The sequence below is a fragment of the Polistes dominula genome, unplaced genomic scaffold (genome assembly GCF_049000335.1).
Source record: "Polistes dominula isolate Pdom_NZ unplaced genomic scaffold, Pdom_raw_medaka contig_22, whole genome shotgun sequence".
NCBI lineage: Eukaryota > Metazoa > Arthropoda > Insecta > Hymenoptera > Vespidae > Polistes > Polistes dominula.
In genome coordinates, this window is record NW_028300966.1 from 4,773,183 (window position 1) to 4,787,332 (window position 14,150).

Here is a 14,150-nt window from a genome sequence, read left to right on the forward strand (position 1 = left end):
TTATTAGATTAAAAAACTAAATTTTTTTATATTTGATAATTTTTATTTATTAATAAATGTATATTTTTCAAATACATAATATTGCATATAATATATTTTTTATTAAAATTAATAATTGTTGTATTATTATAAATCATAACTAAAGTTTAAAGTTAAAAACTTTCTAGAGAGCGAGAGAGAGAGACAATCGAAATATGAAAACATAAAGTTATTCATATATCGTTTCTAATTATTTTTAGCAGTTACTGTACATGTCTGCAAATGCATACATGATATGCTTATTCGAAAATGTTAATAAAAATTTAAAGAATAGTGGGGATAAAAGATAAAAGCATCGTAATTACAATTTGTTTTTTCAGTTTAAAAAAATCGTTACAACCTATTTCTGTGACCAAGAGTAAGAATATTTTCAATTTACTTTGCTTGTATTAATTATGGATTTTATTTTAGTAGATTTACCAACAGAGGATGATATCATTAGGTATGTGTAAATATATATGTATTTATATTTATTTTTCTTGATTAATCCATTCGAAAACAAAATTTTTTTTACACTGTTCCTAAGAACTAAATTTTTTATCTTTATATTGTCCTTTTTTAATAAAAAAAAACTTGTTTACTATGGAAATCACTCAATTCGTAAATGAATTTGTATAAATAGGATGATTGCACACCGTGTGTGAAGCTCGCTTTTCAGAAAATTTTTATTGCGAGAAGCGGATTGAACACAATGTGTGTGCAATGTAAGGTAAAATAAAAATACATCGTTAAAATTGATAAACATTTATTTAAAAAATAATTAGATATTTTAAAATTATTATTTTACTTTCAATAATGAAAAACAGAATATAATGTAAAGTAAATTTTTAAGAAATAGTAAAAAATAAAAAAAAATAAGTTGAATAATAAAGAAAATAATATAAACGAGAAAGAAATTTTTAGAAAAAAGTCTAAAAAAAAGGTAATAAAGTAACATAACTCACCTCAGAAATGAAAAAGAAAATATAATTTACATTACATTAACATTTTTAAGAAATAGTACAATAATCGTAAAGTAAAATTTCATTGACATTTTCTAAAAATGTAAATTTTCAAAATCCAAATAAAATGTGTTTTTTTTTAACACGCAAAATAAAGTACTTTACTCAAAATAACTAAAATTGTTCATTATTATAATTGAACGAACAGTGTACAACCGGTCTTATTGACACAGATGGCAATTGCACACACGGTTGCAAGTGGTCTCGAATGGGTTAAGAAAGAATAATATTATAATAATTTTAAATAATAATGTTTATTACCCAAAATTATGTAATTCGATAAAAAATAAGATGTTTAAATAATCGTGTTTGTTTTAGTTTATTTTATAATATTAGATAAATTTTATAAATAATATTTTACTTCATTTTATATCATTCAAATCATTTTTACTTCATTTAATAATATTTCCCATACAGATATGAATAGTAAACATAATGTAACTTCATATTATTATATAAAAAATATAATAAAATGAATTTCTATACAAAAACTTTCATAAAAAATGGACTTTTTTATTCCATTTTTAATAATAATATTTCTCGATGTTACTTTTTTTCTTTTTTTAAAGGAATTTTTTCGCAGATTATTCGTATAAACAGAAGGAAAGTTATGTTTTACAATATGTGAAAAAACGCGCATTCATGCATTTTTCAACGACACCTTATTTAAATTATTTGGATCGAATAGCAAAACCATATGATTTTCTTATCTTTTCAATAAAATTTCGTAAAAGAATATAATATACATATAAATCTGGAGAAAAAATACTTTATATTTTTAAATCTGCCATTTCGTAATTTCTTCATTTTTTTTACGTAATTTATTGAAAAAATTATAATTTTATAAAATTATCTTATAATTGTAATAATAGAAGGAGTACGGAAAGATAATGTTGTACAAGTGTGCGTGTATATGTGATTTTATGATATATAAATAAATATTATTTCTTATTTTAGTGATAGCAAATCTACTGTCAACCTGACGATCAATGATGTACAATATACAGGTAAAAATTATTTCATTGATTATAATTGCTGAAAATTTGATTGACAAAGAAAAACTATATAGAAAGAAAAAAGAATAATAAAAAGTCAAGTAATCATTATTTAAATAAAACCACCAAGTATATATATATATATGCACACAAGTTTAAAAATGTAACTAAATATTATTATCATTATAGTATACGAAAGTGTTCCACTGGATACGTCTCTGTATTTTTTTATTCGTGAATATGCTAAATTACGTGGTACAAAATCCATGTGTCTCGAAGGAGGTTGTGGTGCATGTATCGTTGCAGCCACAATAAAAGGACAAACAATGGCAGTTAATTCATGTCTTGTACCTATTTATATATGTGACGGGTGCGTATATAATATTACTAATAATTAATAATATTATTATTATTATTAATACAAAAAAAATATAATTATTGATAATTCTTTCAAATTTGTTCCTTACAGTAGTTCGGTACAAAAAATGGAAATCTAAAAAACTGACCAGAAATATTTTTATGATAATAATTTAAATTTCTTATATTAGATTTCATTTATTTTTTTTATTTTTAGATGGTCGATAGAGACTATCGAAGGTATAGGTAATAGAATGAAAGGATATCATCCTATACAAAAAACTCTAGCAGTAATGAATGGATCACAATGTGGATATTGCTCACCTGGGATGGTTATGAATCTATATAGGTCAGGGCAAAAGTTTCATGAATAATAATAATAACAATAACGATAATAATAATAAAGTTAATAATGATTCGATAGATAGCGAGTTTTTATTTTTTAGTTAAATAGATTATTGTTAATAAAAATTGTTAAATTATAACAAATCATAATTAGGTTATTTTATTTTATTTTAACAGAAAACATACGCGAAAAACAAGTAATTAATTTAAATCAATTATATATTTTCAGTCTATTGAAGGACAAGAAACTTACAATGAAAGAAATCGAGAATTCATTTGGTAGTAATATTTGCCGATGTACAGGTTACCGACCAATATTGGATGCATTCAAATCATTTGCTTCCGATGCACCACCCAAATTAGTAGAAACTGTTCAAGATATCGAAGTAAGAACAATTGTTTTTTTTATAAAAAGAATATCATATAATATGACTCTTTTTGTATATGTTTTGTATTGTGTTCGTAGGAATCCTATAAAATAAAAATGTGTCCAAAAAATGGTATGCCTTGTAAAAATGGGCAAATTTGTAGTCCGCAAAATTCAAGACCTATCTCGATAAAATTGGAAGACTCTAACTTTCACAAAGTACTTTCTATCGATAATCTTTTTTCGATCTTTCAGAAATATTCGAATTCAACTTATATACTAAATGGTGGAAATACGGCTCATGGTTCGTAATAAAAATCATTTTCAAATTAACGAAGATTAGAAAATGAATGAATGTTTTTTTAATGTGTACCAGCTGATCTATTCAATTTAATAATTATATTATAGGTGTATACCGAATTGAAAAAAAAGATCTTTATATCGATATAAACGATATACCCGATTTACGTCGAATAGAAAAAACTTCAAATTCTTTGATACTTGGTAGCAATATATCCCTCACGGTAGCAATGGATACTTTCGAAAAATATTCAAAAGATGATGGCTTCGAATATTTACGTCATTTGGCTCGTCATATTGATTTAATTGCACATGTGCCAGTCCGTAACGTAAGTAGTCGTAAAAAAATAATGTTTTTAACAAAGTAAATGTTAAATAAATTAAATGATCGATCAATCGATTGAGTAAAAATATTTTTAGATTGGTACCATAGCTGGTAATCTCATGATTAAACACGAACACCATGAATTTCCATCGGACTTATTCCTTATACTACAAACCGCTGGTGCAAGCATACACATACGTGAGTAAATTCATTTATAATCATATAACATATTTATATACATGAAAATTAACCCTATTATTGTTATTAATTGGCATTAGGAATTCGAAAGTTCATTGCCGCAAATATTAAATTCCGTCAATGTTCTCGTCCCTTGAAGCTCGGAACTTGACCCCTCCATTCGCGATCTTCGTAGCCTATTTCTTAAAGATCTCGAAATAATATTGCCCTCCCATCTACGTCTCGGTCTACCCAGTGGTCTTTTCCTGTTCGGTATATCGACCAGTATTTTATGCGCCGTTCGATTCTCCCTCATGTGCGCCACGTGACCAGCCTATGTTAATCGGCGCGATTTTATGACGTTAATAATGTCCGGTTTGTTGTACAGTCGATGTACTTCTACGTTATGGAATTTTCTCCATTAGCCCGTTTCTTCATAGCGTTTTATATCGAAGATTTTACGAAGAGCTTCGTTTACAAAAATCCTAAATTTCTTTTTGTCCCGTAACGTAAGCGACCACGTTTTGCTACCATAAAGGACTATCGGTAGGAAGGTTTTCCTGTATATCCTGATTTTTTTTTTAAGCGCCTAGACAGCAACCGTGAGCTGAAAAATTTATTGACCGAATAGAAGCATGTATTGCCTAAATTGATTCTTTTCTTAAGTTTTTCGTTAATTTCGTTCGTCTGGTTTATGATCGATCCTGAATACCTAAAGTTGCTAACCCGTTCAAAAATTTTATCCCGGATGACCAAAGTTCCAGTATTAAACACATTCTGAAATCCATCGGTGACCATATATTTGGTTTTTTCCACACTTATTTGTAGCCTCAGATCTTTTGTACTATCTATTAATATTTTCGCGTTATTAATTAACGACTCTTTATTGTTCTCTATCAAAGCAATATCGTCCGCGCATGTCAACAGTTGCGTTGTCCCGTTCAACTGCAGACCACCTTTACTCTTCTGCAGTTCTTTGACACCAAATTCCAGTACTAAATTGAACAAAAGAGGTGACAATGCGTCCCCCTGTTTTAACTCGCTATGAATACTAAAAGCTTCCGACATTTTATTATCTATTCTCACTTTATCCCTAGTTTCCTTTAAACAAACTTGAACCAGGTTGACCAGTTTTCTTGGTACCCCCTGTCGTATTAAAATTTCGAGCATTTTTTCCCGTTTTACTGAATCGTACGCTTCTTGGAAATCGTAATAAGGTTTGTGTACCAGCTGATTAAATTCCCATTTTTTCTCTGAGATCTGCCGAATGGTAAAGATCTGGTCTGTAGTCGATCTATTTCTCCTAAAACCGCACTGGTTATCCCCCATTATCTCGTCCGAATACGGTACTATTCTCGCTAGTAAGATATTCGATAAGATTTTATAGCACGTTGGTAAGAGTGAGATACCCCGGTAATTACTACAGTTCATTTTGTCACCCTTTTTGAAGATTGGAATTATAATCGACTCTTTCCATTGTTCCGGCAATGTTTCCTTATTCCATATTAATTTAATTAGTTCAAAAATTTCTTCAATCAATCTACTTCCCCTCATTTTATTAGCTCCGCAGGAATCGAGTCGTTACCCGGTGATTTATGATTTTTTAGCTTTCGCTTTCTACCTTTAAAACAGTTGGTTCGCTAACCATAAGTTCCGCCGTGTGGAATTTGAAATTCTCAATTTCCTGGTCGTTCTTGAATTCTACATTCAATAATCGGTCAAAATAATTTTTACACGTGTTCAATACCCCAGTTGTATCCGACATTAAATTATTGTTCCTATCTTTCATTAGTTCCGTCCTAGCTTGGAATCCTTTTCTGAGTCTATTTATCCCCATGTACATACCATAGACGTTACTGCTTTGGCAGAAAATTAACCCAATACTATTTATTAATTAGCTTTAAAAAATCATTATCTAGTAAATAACATAATTTTTTTTTATAAATCACAGTCGAAAGTCATGGAAAAAAATGGAAATGAATATGTCACAATTTCTAAAAACTAATATGAGACATAAAATTATATACAGTATTGTCCTTCCTTCTCTTGACAGCTCTTACGAATTTAGGTCTTACAAGGTAATTAAAATAAAATAAAATTAATATTTAAACAAATTAAAAAGGATTCCGGAATGTAATTATTATATCATCTATAGATTATGCCTAGAGCTCAAAACGCACATGCCCTTGTAAACGCTGGCTTCTTATTTAAATTGGATGGAAATGGAAATGTTGTGGAGAAGCCCAACGTATTATTCGGTGGAATTAGACCGGATTTTGTAAGAAACTTTGGACAAAATTAAATGGCAATATTTTTGATGAATGTTAAGTATGATATTGGTTCTTTCAGATGCATGCAACACATACTGAAAATTTTCTAACTCACAAATGTATTTTCAATAAGAACGTTATTAAGTCTGCTCTCAATATGTTGGACAAAGAATTAAATCCCGATCACGTTCTACCTGATTATTCTCCTGAATTTAGAAAAACATTGGCTGAAGGATTATTTTACAAGGTATTATTAATAATTGAGAGAGAAACTTTAAACATAACAAATTTTTTAGCCTTGATTATACATTGGTCAGCTAAATAACGCGTTTCGATCACATTAACTTACGTAAATTAATGTACTACTAATAATTTACGTCTACATTATTAGTTAATTACAATATTTCGCGCGGAAACTTGCTGTATTAAAGAAGTTACATAACAATAATAAATAAAAATAAAATTTGATTTCAGTTTATATTAAGTATAAAACCAGAAAACATTGATTCTAAACTTCGAAGTGGTGGAACAATTTTAGAACGCGAATTATCATCAGCTAAGCAAGATTTCGAAACTAATACGAATACTTGGCCACTGAACAAACCTATTGCAAAAATGGAATCCATTTATCAAACGTCGGGAGAGGGACAATACGTTAATGACATAATGCCTTTAAAGGACGAGGTTTTCTGTGCTTTCGTTTCAGCTGAAGTAGCTAGTGGTACAATTAAAAATATCGATGCTTCGAAAGCTTTGGTATGTTACGATTTAGAGATAATCATTTAAGATAATTCAATTACTAAATCGGTAGTATTTATAGGAAATGAAAGGAGTTGTGGCTTTTTATACAGCAAAAGATATTCCTGGGAAAAATCTGTTCATCTCAAGTTCCAGTAAGATGAATCTACTCTCTGAAGATGAAATGGTAGGATAAATCATTATATTATCCTTTGATCTAATTAACTCGTTATTGTTTAAACAATAGTTTAAAACCAATATTCTCCCCCTCTCTTTCTCTCCCTCTCTCTCTCTACCTTTCTCTTTTTTTTACGTTCTCTATATAGTATGTATCATATTAAATACAAAAAACTAACCTTTGCATCATATTACTATCATTAGCTATTCGCAGAAGATAAAATTTCGTTTGCTGGACAACCAGTTGGGATAATAATCGCAACTACTCATACTATTGCAAATGAAGCAGTAAAAAAAGTAAAAATAACTTTCACTGATGCATTGAAAACGAAACCAATAGTAACCATCGACGATGCCTTAGCTTCTAATGATAAAACTAGATTCTTACATCGTGTCAATAAACAGGCAAAAGAAACAGGTAATTAAATTAATTTTTTATTCATTTTTTGCAAGTACCATAGGTATTCTAACTTAAATAATTTTACATTACAGGAAAAGACACCAAATGTGTAATCAAAGGCACTTTCACTGTCGGTTCTCAATATCATTTCAGCATGGAAACTCAAACTTGTGTTTGCGTTCCAACTGAGGATGGTATGGACGTTTTCGCAGCAACTCAATGGATGGATCTTACTCAAGTTTCAATTGCCGTTTGTCTAGGAGTTCAAAATAATAGGTACGAGACTTATTGTTAGATGAAATAAGTATATCTTCTGGTTACAAGATTTTTACTTGATAATCCTAATCTTTGTTTCTATATATTAGTTAATGTCAGTTTGTGAAATGTTATCGTTTATTAACCCATTGACAGCCAACTACGAGATATCTCGTAGTGTGTGCTAGAATTTTAGATTAATTACAAATGGCTATTTGAGTTGAGTTATTGAACAGGATGAATGAAAAATTTATATGGTGTAAAAAATATATTAATTATCAATTTTTATTATAAAAATTAAAATATTATATCAGTAACTTAATATTATTATAATTATGTTATTATTTCATGTATTCTTTAAAATGAAACCTCGGTACTCAAGGCACGACAATGGGTTAATCAACTTCACATATGAATTTATATATATATTATTTATATATATTATACATATACATATGTATAAGAACAGTGTGTAATAATTATATTATTTAATTAAATATTATATTATATATATATTAATACATGCAGTAATAAATTAAATATAAAATCAAATTTTTTAAATAAGTTGTAACAAACGTATAACAAAGTTTAGAAGTTAATACAGTTTATTTTGATTTTTTAGTATCAACATCAATGTAAGACGTTTAGGTGGTGGATACGGATCAAAACTCACGCGGGCAACTCAAATAGCATGTGCGTGTGCTCTTGCATGCTACAAACTTAATCGACCTGTGCGATTTATTATGACGATTGAAAGTAACATGATGTCTATTGGCAAGAGAGTTCCAGCTAAACAGGAATACGAAGTTGGTGTGGACGATGAAGGACGTATTCAATATTTAAATTCAACTCAATGGAGCAATGTTGGTATTTCTTTTAATGAGATGACTGGAATACATTTAATGCATTATTTACCAAAGTACGTATATATAGAATATATTTTTCATATAATATAATATATACAAATCTGAAAATTTTTTTAAATCAATTAATAAACTAATAATTTTTTAATAATCTATCAACATTTATTTTATAATGCACAGCTGTTACGGATCTGATAGATGGACTTGCAATGGTTACGAAGTTAAAACTGATATTCCATCCAACACTTGGTGTAGAGGACCAGGTATTTTAAACTTTAACAATTCTTTAGAATATTATGAACTTTAAAAAACACTCTTTTCGCACTAGGATCTTCGGAAGCTATTGCTATGATTGAGAATATAATGGAACATATATCTATGGAACTGAAAAAAGATCCTATAGAAGTTAGATTGATAAATATGACTGAAGAGGATAGAAAGGTGATGGAATCAATGATAGAAGATTTGAAAAAGTCTTGTGATTATGATTCGAGAAAAAACGCTATTGAAATATTTAATAGTGTAAGAAAAAATCATCTTTTTAACTATTGTATTTCCATGCATAAATTGTTTCATCAACATTAATTATATTATTCTAATTTTTGTATAGGAAAATCGTTGGAAAAAGAAGGGAATAGCTTTTGTACCAATAAAGTTTCCGTTAGTACATTTCGATCAGTTCAATTCTATGGTTAGCATTTATGCACGCGACGGGACTGTTTCTATATCTCATGGAGGAATTGAAATGGGACAGGGTATTAACACGAAAGTAACTGCATATTTTTAAATTAAAACAAAAATAATAATTTTAACATGTAATTCATCGAACTAATTTGAATGTTTTACTACTTCTTTTTAACTGTAAGGTCTCTCAAGTAGCAGCATATATTCTCGGTATAGATTTGGAACTTGTTAAAATAAAACCAACTAATAATTTCATTGCACCTAATAACATGTTCTCAGGTGCAAGTATAACAAGTGAAGCTTGTGCATACGTAAGTATTTTCTTTCCTTGTTTATATTTTTTTACATAAATTTACAAGAAAACTTCAATTAGTAGTATGATAAATTTTGTTTATTTTAGGCCACCATGATGGCTTGCAAAGAACTTTTAGCAAGATTAGAGCCTATTAAACGAGAATTAACAAATCCTACTTGGCAGGAACTAGTTATGACAGCATATTCGAAGAACGTCGATCTTTGTGCTCGTTACATGTAAACCGCAAAACAAAAGATATTTTTTCTAGTTTAAACAAAAAAATGATTTTATTATCTAATATAACAAAATTTATTTTATACATATTTTGTTTAGGTTCACGACGAAAGATATTACTACTTATAGCTCTTATGGTGTATCCGTCGCAGAGGTTGAAATTGACGTACTTACAGGACAACATATTCTAAGAAGAGTTGATCTGTTAGAAGATGCAGGCATCAGTTTTAATCCTGAGCTTGACTTAGGTCAAGTAGAGGGTGCTTTCATCATGGGAATTGGATATTGGACTTCTGAAGATTTGATTTATGATCCTAAAACTGGCGCATTAACGAATTATAGAACTTGGGTATATATCTACAAAATCTTAACTGTATCTGAGAAAATATCTAATTTCGTATACTATCCAGTGAACACAAGACCTTAAAATGATATCATACGTACGTCATACAGTGATCTTCAAATTTTTTTCGTACACATGACGTAATGGTGACTTTATTTATGACCTCAATATTAAGTCATATGTTCTGACTTAAAAATGACATTAATGTGACTTAATAATCCCATCATTATATATATATATAAAGGTGGGTCATCATCAAACTTTCATGTGTACTGATTTTTGTCTCTGAATATCTTTTGAACGCTTAATTTAATCGCCAAAACATAAGACACCATTTTTATAGAGCCGTTAATTTCCTAAAAAAATTTGTATTGTGCACTTTTTAATAGTCATTTATTGTCGAGTTATAAAATTCATAAGCAAAAATGAGATTTGTCTAAAAATCATCAAATTTAAATCTTCAATATCATTCAAATGGTGAGGTTTACGGAAAAAATATAAGATACCTTTTTTGTAGAGCATTAAATTTCCTACAAAATTTGGCTAGAAAATTTTTCTGTACAATCAATAAATAATGAGGTATGAATTTTAATCTATTAGAGTGAAAAAGAAACTGCGATGCGGAGGATCTTCCTATTAAAATTAAGAGCTCATATTGGGTGAAAATTCTTTTAAAGTGTCTAGCAACCCATTTTTCCGTGGCACTTGAAAAAAAAAGTCATTTTTTTGACCCACCCTTATATATATGTATTAAAAAAAACGGTGACGGTAAGTCACCTTATAAGTATATATTTTCAGTGCATTAAATATGTCTAATGGTTATTGTACCACCGGTGGTACACGTGGCATGGAACGTGTGAATTATAATTTATACTATCAATTTATGTTATATTTTATTATTTAATATTATTTATTCATTATAATTATTAATATTTATTAATTATAATTAATAATATTATTAATTATATATGTATTAGTAATATAATGGATATTAATACAAGTTCGCATGGCTCAGTGAGGCAAATCACCATCCAGTAATGTCCATTCAGTAATCGTATGTTCCTGAGTTCAAATCCCGGAAAAAAAAAATTATACGTCATGTACTAGTAAGAGAAAATCGGCAACAACTAGACATATGTATATGACATCATTGCTTTTTTGTTTTTTTGTTTCGTCAGGTCAGCTGAATTTTATATTTATTACGTAAAAGTCTTACGTCAATAAGTGTGAAATAATGATTTACATGTGACTCATATCTGACTTATATCTTACGTAAATCCTGACATAGCGCAATATCATTTTGATGTCATTTTGACGTAATTGCGTTCACTGTGTAATGATGCTTGTGTTTCTGTTTCGATTTAGAATTACAAACCTCCTGGAGCTAAAGATATTCCGGTTGATTTTAGAGTTTCAACTTAGAAGAAATTCCCCGAATCGATTCGGTGTATTACGTTCTAAAGGTAAATACAATTGGTAACTATAATAATATAATAATTTATATGTGTATGTCTGACTGATTTTAAATAAATTATGTTATAGCAACTGGCGAACCTCCACTATGTATGAGTGTTGTAATTTCTTTTGCTATTAGACATGCTTTAAATTCAGCAAGATTAGATGCTGGAAAATCTGGCTGGTACCCACTAGGTATTAATGTTTTTTATATAAATTTTAAATTTGTTTTCATCCATTATTTTTAACCGTTTAAGTCCCAAGTAGAGCGATAGCGTTTTTCAAAATTTTGTGTCGAAAAATCCTAGTACATTTCGAACGTTATGAATAACTGTCAGTGCCGTCATTAATTGTCGGTTAAGCGTTGATTAAACGCTATTGCGCAACTTGAGCTTTATCGCACTCGATTAACACTTTAAGGACCGCTCACGAGTTTTCTCATTTTGCGCATCCGGTCTTGTTGCGGATTGATCACGAAGTAACCCGTATTTTTTTAATGAAATAGCATATACATTTTAATTTCATAATCTTTTCGAGACACTTAATACCATATTTATAACGGATGCTAGTATAATCTACATAACATAACAAAATAAATGTGCAAACTATCTGCAATAGACGCAAGCAAAACCTTTTTTGGCAAATAATATTATTTTTTTTATTGGTGTTTACCAAATAAAAAATGATGTCTTCATAGAAAAAAATATTTCACACAATATTATACTTTTAAAAAACTACTAGAAACTATGGTAAAACTCATTTTTAAATAAAATTTTATAATTATTAAAAGAATATTTTATAATAATTATTAAAAAATATTTTTTTAATAATACCTAAATTGCATCCTATTTTATAATTTCTAAAAAATTCGTACAAATTAATTGTTTAATTACAAAAGTTATTATAATTATTTAAAAAATTGTTTATTTAATAATACTTAAAATAAATTCTATTATACAATTTCTGAATGTTTCACAAAAATTGCTTCATAAGTTACAAAGTTATGATAATTTTAGAAAGTACAAGTTTGCCCAAAAACGTGCGTTCCTAGGTGTAAGTCTGGCAGATTTCTTTCCGGTCCTTAAAATGTTAAGATAAACGATATATATATGTAGGGAAATCAATCGTTTTATATCCGGCTAAGGATATCTAATCTCCCTGTGTTGTCGACACCACTTGAGATATAAAAGATATTCTTTATTTCCACAAGTTACTGTTTATTACAATTACAATATAATAACGTTTCGCAATCTCTTACACTCACTCTGACCTCACAAAGACGCACGAAACCTGCGAATATTCGCAATCCTACCGCAACTCGCTACTCATTCGCTATTCATTCACTATTCACTCGCTAACCACGCTCGTATCGAATCTCTCCGTCACTCGCTCTCATCGCTTGTTTCTCAACGACGTTTCCCGCGTGACAGTCCTTTCCTTATATGTTTACGCCTCCATCCTGCATCCCTGAAGGGATGAACCATCCTTCTCATCGTTCTCGAATTTTTCCAACGTCCAGCTCGGTCTAATAAACAAATCACCGATATCGCGTGAGAACTTTTAGGCTCACACAGACTTGCACGCACACAACTTACGCAACTTACAGAAAACAGACCACGCATCGTATTTCTTTATTTCGACCATCGAGTTCTTTTCCCTTTAGTCTTTCGTCACCTACCTACTTATCCGTGTTTACTCTTCGATACTTAAAACTCCCCTACATGTATATATATATACTAGGGGTGCCCCGGCCACTCGTTGCTGTGGCTAATAAATATATAGATAGATCTGAATTTACGCACATAACATTTGTCTTCTTTTTCTCTTTTTCTTAATATCGAACCAACTGCGCATGAGCGGTAACATAAGATCACCACTTACTTCACATCATATAATTTTACATTGTCTGAATATAGGCACATAACATTTGTTTTTTTTTCTTTTTTCTTAATATCCTTTTAAAGGAAAAATAATTATGGTGGGTCAGCCTTATCACTCAGGGGTATAAGAAATATAAGAAAAACTATTCTCATACCTACCGAATATACACACAAAATTTCATATAAATCGGTCAAGTCGTTTCGGAGAATAAGAATAACAAACACTGTGACAGGGGAATTTTATAGAAATAAGAAGATATATATATATATGTATGTACCGCAACGTGCGGTACCACGTTATGCACCGTTGCGTGCATAATTATATATATAATTATATAAGTATATAAATATATAATAATAATATTTAAATTATAGGTGGTCCTGTTACTACGGAAAAAATTCTCCTTACGAGTTTAACTAATAAAGAGCAAATGGTGCTGTAAATTTAACTTACGTTAGTGTTTTTTATTTATTTCTTTACAAACATATATTAACGTACAAGCTGTAATTTTTAAATTGGGATTATAATGTTTTGGGTATAGGTCGAATGTATTTATTAATATTTGCAATTAAAAACAAAGAGAATAAATATATCACATTGATTTTTTATTTAAATATTTAATGTTAACGCATATAAATTATTTAATTAA

At 29.2% G+C, this 14,150-nt stretch overlaps 1 protein-coding gene across 1 annotated transcript; it reads left to right on the top strand.

Annotated features, from left to right (window-relative positions):
* Positions 1-331: 331 nt before the first annotated feature.
* Positions 332-14,093, top strand: LOC107063705 (uncharacterized). The gene is given in 26 exon segments (XM_089172959.1): positions 332-481; positions 1,998-2,047; positions 2,225-2,405; positions 2,610-2,741; positions 2,967-3,123; positions 3,204-3,408; positions 3,513-3,733; positions 3,825-3,931; positions 5,858-5,984; positions 6,062-6,184; positions 6,256-6,423; positions 6,651-6,932; positions 6,997-7,101; positions 7,296-7,509; positions 7,584-7,767; positions 8,369-8,665; positions 8,790-8,872; positions 8,938-9,131; positions 9,220-9,378; positions 9,476-9,604; positions 9,694-9,824; positions 9,922-10,171; positions 11,531-11,581; positions 11,583-11,628; positions 11,708-11,815; positions 13,876-14,093. Coding segments are annotated over 26 exon segments (3,819 nt in total). The 5' UTR covers positions 332-434; the 3' UTR covers positions 13,944-14,093.
* Positions 14,094-14,150: the final 57 nt, after the last annotated feature.